Source organism: Macadamia integrifolia, unplaced genomic scaffold (genome assembly GCF_013358625.1).
Source record: "Macadamia integrifolia cultivar HAES 741 unplaced genomic scaffold, SCU_Mint_v3 scaffold1073, whole genome shotgun sequence".
NCBI classification, from domain to species: domain Eukaryota; kingdom Viridiplantae; phylum Streptophyta; class Magnoliopsida; order Proteales; family Proteaceae; genus Macadamia; species Macadamia integrifolia.
In genome coordinates this window covers 259,150-275,435 of record NW_024868075.1, presented here as the reverse complement: position 1 = coordinate 275,435, position 16,286 = coordinate 259,150, and the positions used below count along the sequence as shown (strand labels likewise).

The 16,286-nt window shown below is 40.4% G+C and overlaps 1 protein-coding gene and 1 pseudogene across 1 annotated transcript in view; one reads left to right on the top strand and one right to left on the bottom strand.

The window, feature by feature from the left end:
* Positions 1-9,969: 9,969 nt before the first annotated feature.
* Positions 9,970-11,376, bottom strand: LOC122062572 (annotated as a pseudogene).
* A 3,691-nt stretch (positions 11,377-15,067) lies between these two features.
* Positions 15,068-16,286, top strand: part of LOC122062560 — a 4,626-nt gene continuing 3,407 nt past the window's right edge. Inside the window, exon 1 of the mRNA XM_042626188.1 lies at positions 15,068-15,426. Within this exon, the coding sequence (XP_042482122.1) occupies positions 15,204-15,426 (223 nt within the window). The 5' untranslated portion in view covers positions 15,068-15,203. The remainder of the gene's footprint in view (positions 15,427-16,286) is intronic.

The window sequence follows — 16,286 nt, the reverse complement described above, 5'->3', positions numbered from 1 at the left end:
AAAAAAAAAAAAAAAAGAGAGGAGCTCAAAGGCTGAGCTAAGACCCAGGGTGGCTTCAAGGGGCATCCATCTGATTCACGGCCTCATCCTCGACATGGTGGGTCTCCTGATCGGAGCCATTGTGACCGAGCATCGGAGGCACCTTGCGTTGTGGCTGAACCTCACCTTCCTCACTACAGTCTCCGCCATCGGCATCGGCAACGTCGGTGGCCGATGGGGCCACCTCAATACACTCCTTTTCAAAGATGAGCCCGCTGTCCTCGAAAGAGACCCTTGGGTAACGCTCGAGGACCCAGTCTCGGACCTCGATAGCACCCATTGTGAACCCAGGGGCGATGCCACGCTTGATCTCTTCACGAAAGTCCTCGAAGGATCTATACTTCTCGGCCCCTCGGGCCTCAGCCTCCAGAACCCTTGCCTTCATCTGCGCCTTCAGCTCCGTAAGCTTCTGATTGCATTCCTGGTGCGTAAGGAGGTCTGCTTCCAAGTGCTCCACCTTCTCGAGGAGAACCGAACGCTCATTCTCCAGAACCGACTTCTCTCTTTCAGTAGCCTCGAGGTCTCGGCCCATAGCTTTGGCCCGAATCGCCAGCTGTCCCATTTGGTTTTGGGCCTACATAAGACACCGATGGTCAGAATGTTGCGATGATAAATAAACCAAGGTTAGAGGACCGAAGCTTACCCCGGCCATGAAGATGCAGGCGTTCGTTATCATGGCCGCCGTCCCTTGCCGTTGAGCTTCGCCAACATCTCGGGGAAGACTGCCCTTCATCACCAACTCGTGAGCAACACGCCCGACTGACAAGGTGTCGTCTTCTTTGATCAACCACTGAGGGAAAAATCCCACCTCGGTCCTCACGTTCCCTACCCTTGGGCTTCTGAAGTTCGCAACTGGGGAGGAGTCTTAGGCAGGCATGTTATGGCCCAGAGCAGCAAGGGCCTGGACTGCCTCGGTGCTTGGTCCCTCGCCCCTGGATCTTTTCTTCAGGGGGTAGCCTCGGAGGAGGAGGGACCCTTCTTCTTCTCTTTCCTCTTCGGCCTCTGCTGCTACTGCGCATCCCGCGCACTGGCCTCCCTTATTTGGGCTTGCCTCTTTGCTGCGACAGCCCTAGCCTCGGCCCTGGAGATTTGCACTGCATGAAGAAATGAAGGGGGTTAGTACAAAATACCGATGCCCGAGGGAAGTAAACTTGGGTTGGCCTAACTCACCCGGGCTAAGTCCGAATTTGAACAGGATGGCATCGGACTTAAGGCTGTCGGACTCGACTGGAGGGCAGGTTTTTTGCCGTCTCGCCATCGCCATCCACTCCTCGTCTACCTCGAAAAGGGTAGGGGTGGAGTTCACCGACCTCAGGTGAGGGATATCCCAGACGGTGCCGAAGGGCACCCCCTCGGACGACCTCGCGAATAAGAATTTCTCCTTCTACCCATGGATCGACGTCGGGTAACCACTCAGTAGCAGAAGGTCCTTCCGGGGGCAGAAGTAGTACTAGCCCGAAAGACCCTTACAGGCCTGAAGGAAGAAGCAGTTGATGAAGAGAGGGAGGGAGAGAGGCCTCTGGTGCCTTGAGAAAAGGACGACGAAGCTGAGGATCTGCCGCCATCCGTTCGGCGTCAGTTGGGTCGGGCAAATCCCATAGTGTCGAAACACTCAAACAAAAAAAGGATAGAGGGGAAGCCGAAGGCCAGCCTGAAATGCCTCCTTGTACAAGCACAGCTCCTCGGAGTTTCGATAGCTGGCTCGATCAGACGGTCTGGGTAGCCGGAGCTCGAAAGCGACCGAGATACCGAAGGAAGCCCTTAGTTCCTCAAGTTTCGGCTCATCCATGGTGGAAACAATGTGGAGAGCCTCCACCTCCAAGGGGTTCTGGGTCTGGGCTCGGGAATCGAGCATCTTCTCCCTAAATCCTGCACCATTTGAGCCACCCTCGGACCCAGACGGCGAGGCCGCAGACGATGAGTCACGGGAAGAGGGAAAATCGGTGGAGTCCGAGGACATCCCTCGGACCTCCCCTGGACTCCGACGCCTATGGCTATACCTTGTCCTCTCGGAGGACGACGGACTGTAGCCCGACGAACAAGACATTGAACTTACTTTCGAAGTGTTGCTAAATTAAAAGAAAGCCGAGACCGAGGGTAAGCTCTTCGAAACGAACACCGAGACCGAAGGAAGGCTCTCCGAGGGAAAAAGAAAAGTGCCCCACAAATGGACCCCCACATTATATAAATGGAAGAAAAACGGTACGACTTCCCGAGCATTAATGGCACCGTCACGTCACCAGTTACCAACCCTCGAGGTTTGTGCCTGAACGGACCTGACCGAAGGTCCTCGCCTCTGTCGGGAGCTCAGGCAAGGCCGAACGGACCTGATTGAAGGCCCTTACCTCAGTTGGGAGTTCAGGCCAAGGCCGAACAAACCTGATCGAAGGTCCTCACCTCGGTTGGGGGCTCGGGCCAAGGCCGAGCGGACCTGACCGAAGGTCCTCACCTCCGTCGGGAGCTCAGGCAAGGCTGAGCAAAACTGATCGAAGGCCCTTACCTTGGTTGGGAGTTCATGCCAAGGCCGAACGGACCTGACCGAAGGCCCTTACCTCGGTTGGGAGTTTAGGCCAAGGCCGAACAGACCTGACCGAAGGTCCTCACCTCGGTTGGGAGTTCAGGCCAAGGCCGAACGGACGTGACCAAAGGTCCTCGCCTCGATCAGGAGCTCAGGCAAGGTCGAGCCGAACTAACCGAAGGCCCTTACCTCGGGTTCCAAAGCCAAAAAGACTTGACCGAAGGTCTTCACCTCGGTTGGGGGCGGCCAAGGCCGAACGGTCCTGACTGAAGGCCCTTACTTCGGTTGGGAGTTCAGGCCAAGGCCGAATGGACCTGACCGAGGGTCCTTACCTCGGTTGGGTGTTCAGTCCAAGGCCGAACGGACTTGACTGAAAGTCCTCACCTCGGTTGGGAGTTCAGGATCCTCACCTTGGTCGGGAGCTTAGGCAAGGTTGAGCCGAACTGACCGAAGGCCCTTACCTCAGTTGGGAGTTCAGGCCAAGGCCGAACAGACCTGACCGAAGGCCCTTACTTCGGTTGGGAGTTCAGACCAAGGCTGAATGGACCTGACCGATTACTTCGGTTGGGAGTTCAGGCCAAGGCCGAATGGACTTGACCGAGGGTAAGGTCCTACCTCGGTGGGGAGTTCAGGCCAAGGCCGAACCGAAGGTCCTCACCTGATTGAAGAGAAGACCTAACCGAAGGTCCTCGCCTCGATCGGGAGCTTAGGCAAGGTCGAGCCGAACTGACCGAAGGCCCTTACCTCGGTTGGGAGTTCAGGCCAAGGCCGAACGGACCTGACCGAAGGTCTTTACCTCGATGGGGAGTTCAGGTCAAGGCCGAACGAACCTGACCGAAGGTCCTCACCTCGGCTGGGGACTCAAGCCAAGGTCGAGTCGAACTGACTGAAGGTCTTCACTTCGGCTAACCGAAGGTCTCAATCGCAAAGAGAAATAAAGCTAAAGCCGAAGGAATAAAGCCGAAGGGACGCCAAGGACGTAAAAAAAAAAAAAGAAGGAAAAGAGAAAAGATGACGAAAATTTTGATTACTCCCGTAGGAAGAGTCTTCTGGTGGGAGTAAGGGGGCTCCTGATACGGCCAAATTGATTGCCCAGTAGGGTAAGGACACACGTCGCCCACCTGGACACATGTCACCCACCTAATAGAGGCTGCAAGGACTCCACCACATCAACCGTGTGAAGAGAATATTCCCCACGAAGGGGGTAGGACGTATCCGAGTAGGACTCTAAAAGGAAAGGAGGTGGACCCGAGGAGGACTCCTCCAAGGAAAAGGGAAACCCTAAACCTTAAGAGCTATATAAGAGGGCCCGAGAGGAAGGAAGAAGGTAAGCATCAATACCCACACCATTACTCCTGTAAACAAACTGTGCGGCCGATCTCTAACTTGAGCGTCAGAGGACTAACCTCGGACAAAGCTCCGGGCCTCTACCGTCTGTGCTTGTGCAGGATCAACTCATACGGATTTTCGACAGCAACAGGTATGCCGTCGATATCAAGTATTTTAGCGGATAGCACCAATAGGAACACATGATGGAGTATCATTTAGGAAGGATATGAGAGTCATTTTAAAAAAAGGGAAGAGAGAGATAGACACAATGGGTGCTAGCATACTTGATATTGGCGGCATACCCAACCTTTTCCCTATCACAATATAGAAGGAAAAAATGGGCAAGTACTTTGTTCAACCTGCATTAGAAAAGGTAAAAATAGTTGTTTGCAAGAGGAAAAACATCACAATGTTTATCAAAAATATAAATATTATAAATAATATCAGATAAATTACTTTGAGGGAAATAAGAAATATGTCCCAAACACCAACACCACATATCAAAAGTAGTAGTAGTACTAAAGACTAAGGGAGAAGGATTACCACTGAAGTATGAAGGTAGAGAGTAATATATATATATATATATATATATTAATCATTTTCAAGCACTTGTTTCGTGTGGAGACCTTGAAAAACACAAAAGAAAAAAAAAATAACATGATAAATACTTTGTAAGTTGACTGATAAAAAAATAAGTTATCGTGGTAATCAGGGACATAAAAAATATCACGAAAGTGCAATGGTTTGGTATTCATTCAATTCCAAAAAAAGACTTTTTGTATCAAAAATATAATTTTTAGTTTCTATGTCAAAAAGCTGTTTTAAAACAAAAAAAAAATATGGTGTTTGATGAATCTGTTTCAAGAACGATTACTATAGTTGTTCACTTTTTTTTTGGTATTTGGAACGAAACCGAAATGATGGAATAAGGATTCGTCATTCCATCATTTTGCATTTTTAGCATTTTTTTTCTCTTTTCGTTCCAAAAAAATTGAAAAATACTAAGTTGACACCAAACTCTTTATTCCATTCTTTTGTTTCCATAGAAAGGAAAAAACGTCAGAAATGTTTTTCTGAATGACTACCAAACATAACCTGAGATAAAATAAGAAATTGAACTAAAGCATCATTAGGTAATAAACGGGTTTAGATATAAAGATGGGAATTAGATATATAAATTGATGCAAAGAGTGAGTGATATAATTGGTGGTGCCTATATCAAGGATCCATTGAGATGAAACAATAGAGGAACAAGAAGTGAGCATACTAGAGATGTTGGCAGCAAATTGATGACATTCACAAATGAAATTTTGCATGAATTTTTGGTGTTAGTCAACTATTAGGTATGGACATGTGCTAGTGGAAAAAGCAGAAGTTGTGCAATAGCTGAACATGAGCAAGTCGAAGTTGATTCCTTCAAAGACCTAACAATCCGGATTTGATGCCATGGGATGAGGCATGGGGTAAGGTAGTGTTCAGTTTCGTAACTCTTGTCATGTTGTGGATTGACTCATTGACATATAAAAGCACGACTTGATTGGGAGATGGCTCAAGAGATTGTCATTCGCTTGGGAGATATACGTTAAAAAGAGCAACCTAGTGCACGAGGCTCCCGCTACTCCAGGGTCTTGGGAGCTATGCATTAGCCCAACTTAATGATGTCGTGACACAATAGATTGTCACTAGCAAGGTGATTGATTATGTCGTGACACAAGAGATAGGGTAGCAGGAGGGTGTGACTGTGTTGCAGCCGGAGCAAATCGCAGCAGTGGAAGATGCAAAGGCATCGAGGGGGGTGGTGTAAGATTGTGTTGTAGCGATAGCAGATAGAGGCAAGTGGAAGGATGTAGCAACAGCTAGAGTGGGAGAGAAGATTTAACGAGGTTTATACACCGATGTGTTGTGTTACGTTCTTAGATGAAGAAGAAGATGTTTCACTATGAAAAAGAGAGATTGCACCTAAATAGCGGCGAGAAAACTCGCAACCCTAGCTCAAAAAACCCCAAATTACAATTGCTTACTCAACAAGACCATAATATATTATATACTCCTCCAAGTCACGAGTCGATCTATCAAGTCGCGGTCGATCGGGTCGAACCGTACCATTGGGGCATAACCCCGCACCCTATACGAGATCAATGTTAGGCTCCGAGCTTAGGTCTATCGGTCCAACCCCTCTGCAAGGATTAAAGTATCGGTATCGATCACCGTATCGATCGGCCAAAATTAAGATACGTATCGGAAGGTATGGTATCGTATCTGAGATACACTAAGATACGCTAAAGATACACACATAAATGGATGGAAACATTTTTGCATAACCTAAATTGAGGGTATCGCACTAAGAATTCATGGAATTGTCCCATAAATGTATATGACCGTAGTGCACTGAATCGAAAAATTACCCATCTTGGTCATTGTATGACCATGCACTGAATCGATACATACCGATACTCACCGATTCGTATCGATACGTATCGATGAATACTCACCGATTCGTATCGATATTCATCGATACGTATCGATACATACCGATACTCACCGATATGTATTGATCGATACATACCGATACATACCAATACATACCGAAACGTACATTTCACATCAATTTTATATATATTTCATAGTCGTATCTGTGCATATCGTATCGTATCGATGTGTATCGGTGGTGTATTGATGCATATCGATATGTATCGTAGGATATATATCGATACGAAAGGATTTAAAAAATTTCTTTGTATCGTATCAGTGTGTATCGTATTGGTTGGCTAAATTTAAGATACGTATCAGAGAGTATCGTATCGGTCTCGAAGATACTTTAAACCATGCCCTCTGCTTCTATCATAGGTCTCAGAAAAAATCCCATTCGAATTACCACCAAAATATGTCAAAACGGATTATTCTCCAAAACAAATCAACAATTTGAGACAAACTTATCAAAAATCATGTAACGCTAAACCTTAAGACAGTAGGTATATATATATATATATATATATGAAGGCACCAAGGAATTAAACAAACCAATGTAGGACTATAGCTCTGTAACTCCAGCATCCCAACATGAGGTGTCACTCTTCACTTTGTGATAAGTTCTCCTCCAACTGTTTTGGGTTGTGGCCTATGTATCAACTTAGGGTTTTATAAATAGGATCAGAATGAGTGCATTGGCTGATTTGACTCGGAAATGATCGAGCCATTTCTGATTAACCTCGACTTGAATACAACCGATTCCAAGACTATTCAAATTGGAAATGACCGTGGCATTCTCTGTCATCAATCTTTTGTATTCACTCAGATTTCAAAACTGAATAGAATTGAACTGAAATTTTCAATGCACAAACATTTCATTGTAGATGCAAGTCAAAAGTTCCCAAATGAATTCCCTTCTTAATGATATGCACCACAATTTGATCAAATTCCACTTCATGTTTATTGAGAATTGTTTCCCTCATCGGGAAGCATTTCAACAATATGGCAATAGGATTAGGAGCAGAGACGCTGGAGGGGAGAGAGAATTTGTTGTTGTATTAAATCCCGGCAGCTAAAGAGACTTTTCCCTAAGGCTTTGTTTGGTTGCAAGGAGAATGCAAATTTTTTATGTAAAGTGGAATTTTTTTCCCAAAAAAAATAAATTTAGATGTTTGATTATAAGGGAAATATATTTTACATGTGAAAATTTCTCTTAACCATTAAAATTTCTCTTTTTTATTTCCCCACCAAAATAGGAGGAGAAAAAAAACCCTACTCTCACGATCTATCTCCCACTCTCACGACTCTCACCCCGCTCATGACTCTCAACGATCTCTCTCTCTCTCTCTATATCTCTCTCTCTCTCTCTCACGCGACTCAATTGGATTTGTTTTGACCAAAAGACTTTGGGTTTGAACCAGATGGAGCATTACTGACCTGTTGGGTTTGTTTTGACCAAAGACTTTTGGAATGAGCCTTTCAATCATTATCACTTGTGATCTATTATTGATTCATTTGATATATAGAATGAAATTATTTATTTTGGTTAGTGATAGAACATCGTATCTGATGACATTTTGTTTGATTTGGTATAGACCTTAAATGACCTGATTCACATAACCAATATAAATTTTGAGGTGCTAAGTGGGTTTTGGATTGAAAAGTACTCTCCCCCCCCCCATCTCTTTTGAGGGGCTTGGTTGAATTATTAGTTTTTTTAAATTTTACATCTATTTTATATCAATTTTACATCCAACCAAACAACTATGGTAAATTAATTTCACTTCACTTCTGTTGCAACCAAATGACTCAAAAGGGAAAAAAAAAATCGCTTCACTTCCCTTCCCTTCCCATTTCCCTTGCAACCAAACGCAGCCTAAACAATAATTAAAGGGAAAGTGGTTTCTATAAGAGAGTGTGGTCCTTGTGTCAAGACACATGACGGCAAAATGACCAGCTCACCCACCATGAATGGAAAATGACACCTCTATGAATGCTTTCTTATCCGCTCCCATTAGCCCTCACATAAGCACAGTTATTGCATTCCCCCATAGCAAACACTTCCCCTAATTGAAAAACACTTCATTTGTGGCTTGTGTTGGGTACGCTAGGGATAGCTCGGGTTCATCTCACGGTCAAGGAGGAATAACCCAGGCCCAATCTAACCTAAACCTCAAGTTTTGAGTCCAAAGCCCACGCCAACTGAATGTCAAATCGCTGGTGGATTGCTGTTAGGGGTGCAACATGGCCGGGTTGGGCTGGGCTTTTTAAAACCCTAGCCCAACCCTTAGTCCCCTTAATTGGGCCCAAACTCGCCTTGACCTTGACTCAGGGCCACAAAACTTCAATCCAAACCCTACCCTACAGGGTTCAGCCTAGCCCTTAACCCTGACCCTAACCCTGGTTTGCCATCAAGGGTTGGGATGGCCTTGATTGACTCTGACCCTAGTTTGCCATTAAGGCCGGGTATACCCTGACTCTGACCCTAACCTTACAAAATATGAAATAACTTAAAAAAAAAAAAATTTCATAATGAAGAGGAGATAAAAAAAAACACAAAGTTACAAGTTACTTGTTATGAAGAGAACATCCTAAAGTAAACATTCTGATAATACAAATAACTTTAACTATTATAATAAACAAATAGGAGATCATCCTAAGAAAGTAAATAATCCAAAAAAATTTCAATTATTTGTCATGATAAATAAAGAGATCATCCTCATAAGTCAAACTGCAAGAAAACTTAACCTCCACTTGATGAGAGTAAAGAAAAAAACTTCAGGTTCAAGGGAATAAGATTGGTAGGAAATGATTTTCTACCAATTTTCACTATATTAAATATATATATTGATAATAAAAATCGATAATAAATATTCATATCAACAATTACATATTGATTTAAGATGGTAATTTAAAAAAATATATTAATTCTTTTTCATTTTTTTAATAATAATTACTAGAATAGATTTTTTTTTTTGGTAGAAAAAGGAAAAGAGATCTTTTTTATTGGTAAAAAAATGTAAGAGAGATTGGTGAGATTGTGAGAAGATATATTAGGAGTTTTGGGGTGTCAATGACTCAATGTGAAATAATATATAAAATTAGGTTAAAATCAAGATCACAACTAGGGTCAAAACCAGGGTCAACATCAGGGGCAAAAATCAGGGTTGTGTAGGACCACAACCAAGGCCAAAAGTCAGGGTAAAAAAATCAGGGCTGGATTCAGGGCAGGCTGGGCATGCCAAAGACATCAACCCTTACCCGCCCTGACCCTGACTCAAGGTCAGAAATTTCAGGGCCGGGCTAGTCCTCAGGGCCACAATTTTTAGATTGGTACTTGTTTGAGATCAGGGAGGGCCAAGGGCGGGTATGGGCCGTCAGGGCCAAACTATTGCACCCCTAATTGCTGTTGAATTCAACTCTTGTCCACCCATGGGGCCACCTACATGAGCTCTCATAGTCCTCATGGTCCATTGGGGTATGGCCTTACATGGGCCCGAAAAAAAAGGATCATTATATGAACTTCTTCCCCCCTCCTTGGTCCGGTGATTCCAGGCCCAGGTTCTATAACCCAATACAAAATGCCATGCTTGTTTGCATAAGAAGGTACAGATTTAAAGCCAAGGAGAGTTGTAAATGGGAGTTACAACAGATTTGATTTGCAGACATTATCAACAACAAAAGAACAATTGATCCAAACGACGCCGGCTGGCATGAATTGATCTTGAGACAGTGTTGGCATTGTTCAAATCCTTTGGCCGCTTTTGGTAGTCATCCAGAAAAACATTTCTAATTTTTCGTTCTATGTTAACAAAAAAACGGAATAATGTGTTTCGTGTTAACCTGATGTTTTTCTACTTTTTTGGAACAAAAAGGGAAAAAAAAAAAAAGCTAGAAATGCAAAATGATTGAACGATAAAACCTTGTTCCGTCATTTCCGTTTCCTTCCAAATACAAAAAAAAGTGAAAACAATAATCGTTCTTAAAACAGGTTCACTAAACACCATTTTTTATGTTTTAAAATAGTATTTTGGCATAGAAACAGAAAATTCTGTTTTTGACACGAATTCTGAAACTCAATGACTACCAAACGCAGCCTTAGTCACTACACCAGCTGCTAACTGGGCCATATATACTTGGTGCTGTTAGCTCTCTCAATTGACTCCCCCATTGTCTTGAACTTCATGAGAAACATCACATGTCCAAATATCTCATCCATTGATATTTTCATATCTTCCTTCACATCTATGAAAATTGTGGGCTCAATGTAATATCCCTTCTCACCACATGGTTTTCCCCAAGTTAATCAGGTGGCTCCCTCTTTCTTTCCATGTTCGATGTATGAAAGGATTTTCTCAAACTGGGTTTTTATCAGCCTGGGGACCTTGCCGTGAAAGAGGATCAAATGGGTCCCCAACCACCTATGCTTTTGCCCTCTCTGCTACCTTCTTCACAAATTCATCATAAATCCCTTTGTGGACATAGACTCGAGACCATGCTGCGCACTATTTACACACTATGTAGCACCATGTCTAGTGAAGTGTAACGCTTCATTATTTATCACTAGGCAATATATGGGTTAGTCTATGTGATAGAGGACCACATATATATCTCAATGATCAAAATTTAGTCCAAAATAGGCAAAGAAAATTGTTAAAACTCTAATTCAAAGTTTTAAAAAATTGCCAAAATGCCATCTAATGGAGATGAATATAAAATACAAAATAGTGCCTTTGTAATTTAGTTAATTCATGATATATTCATCTTAAGCTGAAATTATACCAATGGGATGCTTGTTTGGACCTCTATCACATGGACTAATCTATGTACTGAATACTGATAGTGAAGCGTTACACTTCACTAGACATAGTAATGGAAAAGAAAACCCTCAAAACTATAAAAGGAATAAAAGAAAATTTTACCCTGTTATATAAGATACCCATGAAAGAAAGATCATATGCTTTATTAACATCAGCATCATCAAAGATCAAAATCACACGTTTCCTGAGGTAAAGGTCCATTGCCAACTCGACTACCCCTTGAGATTAAATGAAAGAAAATACGGCAAAAAGGGATGCAACATGAGGACTTCCCAAAAGTTCATCCTAGTACTACTCTCACCCAAGCACGCTTAACTACGGAGTTTTGATGGGATTCAATGCATTAGTATTGATACCATAGATTTAGGGGACGGTATCAGATTGGATCAGATAGGTTTTGCCCCTACCTTTTCTAAAAAATACTAATTTTTTACTATTTTACCCCTGAAACAATATGGATAACCGATCCAAATCAATCAGAGATTGGGGATCAATCTCAGCCAATACAGTCGATATGAGACCGATACTTGAAACCATCAGTGGTACTCTCTTTTCATCTTCCTCTATTTAAGTGTTACCAATTTTTTAAGGTCTTCAAGCTCTTTTTTGTTTTTTAATTGAGCATAGTTTTGAAGTGTCGAGAAGTAGCTGAATGATTAAAAAATGAGGAATTTACTATCACTTGCCTACACTTTGCCTATATTTACTAAAATTCCCTTATATATATATATATATATATATTGATACTCCCTTGTTATTTTATTTTTACCTCTCTTGCTCCCCTGCTCTTTTTAAATACCTTGATTGACCTCTCCTTTTCACCTATAACATATTACACTTTTTTTTCAAATTGATTAGTTCAAAACATGGTTTGAACTAGTTTGAACCAAACTACTTACAAGTTTTGTCTCATCCAATCATCAAGGATATTGACATAACTAATGTGTCCTTAAAAATAATTTGTTTATTATTATTATTATTATTTTTTATTTCGTCTCATCCAATCATCAAGGATGTTTTTTACTTATTATTATTATTATTATTATTATTATTATTATTATTATTATTATTATTATTATTATTATTATTATTATTATTATTATTATTATTATTATATATTTTTTGTCTCATCCATCATCACAAATTTATTAATCTATTTTTTATCAATATTAGATTGGTATTGATCTCAGCTGATACTAATTCGGATGAGTAATCTCAATGTTACATTCCCAATTAGGGTTGCAACACATGGTTTTAAGGATTAAAAAATAAAAAATGTATAGTACCCGATTGGAACATATGATACCGATATAGATATAGATCGGATACAAAATTTTTCTTTTTTGAATTTGTAATATCCTTGATAATTGGATGAAACAAAACTTGTTAGTGGTTTGGTGCAAACCATGTTTTGAACTAGTCAATCTGAAAAAAAGTGTAATAGATTGAAGGTGAAAATGAGGGGTAATCTTAGTATTTAAAAAGAGTAGGGGAGAAAGAGATGTAAAAATAAAAAAGCAAGGGAATATCAGAAAAAAAATATATATAAAATAAGAGAGTTTTAGTTAATATAGGCCAGTGTAGGGGAGTGATAGTAAAGAGTATGTCTAAATGTAACCAACCCGGTTACAAAAACCTTGTAACCTAAATTAATGTATCTCCATTATTTTGTCATTTTGTGATTGCTTTTAAGGTCAAAAAAGGTAAATTACTGTGTTCCATTATTTTGTCATTTTGTGATTGCTTTTAAGGTAAAAAAAGTAAATTCAATTTCAACTTTTTGAATCGTTACTTTGATTTCAACGGCAAAAAGAGGGGTATTTTTTAGAATGAATACACTCTTCCCAAACAACCCGAACAACCCCTTGCCCCAACTGATCGTCTTCCTCCTCATGAGTCTTTCTGTTACCTTTGCTAATTTTTATGACATAAAGTTCGGCGAGATCATCTCCAGTGAGTCAGGTAAAGGCTTTCTTTCTTCTCAGCATGTCCAATGCTTTTCTGGGTTTTAGAGTTTAAAACTTCTGGTGGACTTCATTTTTGTTTTTTGAAATTTAGAAAACAAAACCTCTTCCCAAAAATTCATATATCAATTATATTGCAATAATTTCTATTGTTTAGCATTAGAGATGAGATCGGTAAGATAGTTCTAATTATGTCTCCCTCTCTCTCTTCAAAGAAATCAATTGTATTAAATATGTTAGTGTTTTCAAGAGAATTAAAATCTAGGAAGATGACAAATGGCAAAATTGTAGGCTTCTTTTTTTTTCTCGTAAAGCAATATCGTAGGCTTGGTACTACTATAATGATGACATGTGAAAATTTGTAATTATAATATATTTTATACGTTGATTCTAAGGGTTTTGGGATTGATTCTGGTTAATTCCAATTTGATTTGGATTTAGATTGATATTGGCAGCTACTGATTTGATCTCTAATTCCATGTTTAAAATCGATTATAAGGTTTATAGGACTAGATTGTGGGTCTTAAGATTTGAGGGCGATTCTAGGGTTCTTTTCGGTCCGATTTTGATTTGATTGGATCAAAATTATAGGAATCAGTTGCAAGGATGTAGGGGATGGTATCAGTATTGGTCTCTGTCAATGCCGATTAGATATCGATCCAGATCGAACGGGATTGATGGGTATCAGTCTATTTTACCCCTGATTTTTATAAAAATGTACTACTTTTTACCTATTTTACCCCTGAAACAATCCGGATAACCGATCCAGATCGAGGATCAATCTCAACCGATACGATCGATCCCAGACCGATACTTGAAACCATGATCAATTCGATCTCCAATTCCAAGTTTAAAATCCCTAGTTGATTTGGCTAGTTCGGATCAATCCCAATTCTGATCATTATAGAATGGCATATCTAGGATTTTTGGGATTGGGCTATTAGTTTTTAGAATTTAGTGTCAATTCTAGCATTTTTGTGATTGATTTGGATTTGATCCAGACTGGAATCATTAGGGACCAATTTACTCTTTGATTTTGAGTTAAAATTCTGGTATTAGCCGATTTGGATTAGAATTGGTCGTGAACTATCCAACTCCGGCAATTCTAGAATGGTCAATTTAGAATTGGAATCACTAGAGGGATTGTTTTGATACTCAATTTCGAGTTTAAAATCATTGGTTGAATAAACCAATTTCGATCCAAATCGACCATAGTAATACCTATCTAGGTTGTTTCAGAATGACTGATTATAAGGCTTTTGTGATTGATTTGATCAATTTCTGATTTTGGTCACTTTGATCAAGATTTTATCCAGTATTAGGCCAAACTGAAATCAAAGTTCAATTTCAATTTAGACCGGTTCGGTTCTTATTGAGTTGACATAATGGCCTCTTGTAGGTAATATGTTCTCTTTTAGTAATTTTTTAAAGTTGTTATAAGCTCTTTTACGGTTTCGAATCGCTTGATCTGGTTCAATTTAATTTGTTACCGATTTGATAAAAACCCAAATCGATAAAGGTTTGTTTCACGTTTCTCTTGATTAGTCCAACCCGCTTGGACTAAAAATGGACACTCTTACTCAAAAGCAATAGACCCAATCATCCAACAGTTAATATAATTTTTTTTTTTTTTTTTCAATCCCATGTTGGACTTTAGAGAGACGAGGAATTGAGATTTGAGATTCTAAATGTAGTGATGGGTCAATTTGAGGATAAAATTTCATTTCTACCAGTTTAAACACTTTATCATAAAAAGTGATGCATTACTTTTAAGTTTTTATTGAAAATATAAATACATGAAATTACTTTTTGAATCCTTTTGAGTCAATCATTCCTTTTGTATTATAGGAATTTTAGGTAACTAAAATTGGGTTTAGAAGCCTTTTGTAAAACTACCTAGACAAACCCGATAGTAAATGCCCCTTTAAAAAAAAAAAAAAAGGTAACAGATAAACGACGAGAGAGAGTTTCAGTGAACAGTTCAGAATTCAGATCGAACTTGGGAGCTAGCATTTCTTGAAGTTTCAGTAACTGTTGCGAATTCCAAACAGAGGCCAGAGAAAAATGGCAACGAGCGCCAGAGAAGGTCGACGAAGAAGAATTGTCGAGAGGGGATCTGATCGTCTCGCTCTCATCACTGGGCAAATCCAAAATTTACCACCACCACCACCATCATCATCATCATCATCATCATCATCACAATCACATCATTCTCACGCAGTATCATCACCAGACTTGTATTTCGATAATCAGAAACAACAATCCCATCGGTCTACTTTAAGCACTGGTATCCTTTTCTCCTCCCCTTCCCCCCTCCCCTCTGAAGAATTCAAAGAATTCATCAAGCAAGTACTTTTATTGATTCCTTTTACCATACGAGCGTTAGAAAGTTGTTTGGTTTGTGCATTTCTCCTTGTTCTGTTGATTGGAAATCTTTTGATATCGACTGGCTGTAAAATCTAATAGTGTCATTAGGTTTTAATCATGTTGTGTACTTGTGTTCGATCTGTGTTTGTGAACTATCGGAGATATCTATCTGAAACTAAAGTGAAAGAAAATATTTTTGTTAAACGACAGGTTTTGTTGGATGCAGTCTTGTTGAAACCTTTCAATTTCATGATAGTGTTCTAGCGTCAGTGGCACATGAAATTAGCTTATACAATTTGTAGGAATTCTAGGGTTAGTGTTCTTGTAAATGTGAAGGAGAAAATGGCGTGGCCAAGTAAATAGGAATTAGATATTGGGGGTTTCCCTTTTCACAATATTTAACTTATGAAGCAAAAAAATTTTTTTTTTTTTGGGGGGGTTGGGGCGGGGTTGTGAGGAGGGGAGAAAGGGAAGAAGATAAAGAACTTATAGGATACTCAAGAGTAGGGATCTGAAATAAGTAGAGAGAAACGTGGAACTATTTGGGAATAACAGAAAAGAGGATTGCAGTGAGGATGGTTGAATTTAAGGAAGAGTAGACAGGAATACAAGGAAAAATTGATTGAAGTCAAAATTCTAGATGAAGCCCTTTGGACTGATTACATCCCATAGCATTGGTTGGCATTGTAGATTATTTGTCTAATCAACTAATCTTCCTTTTCTTTTACACATCGTACGTGAATCAAGCCATTTTACACCCCCCCCCCCAAAAAAAAAAAA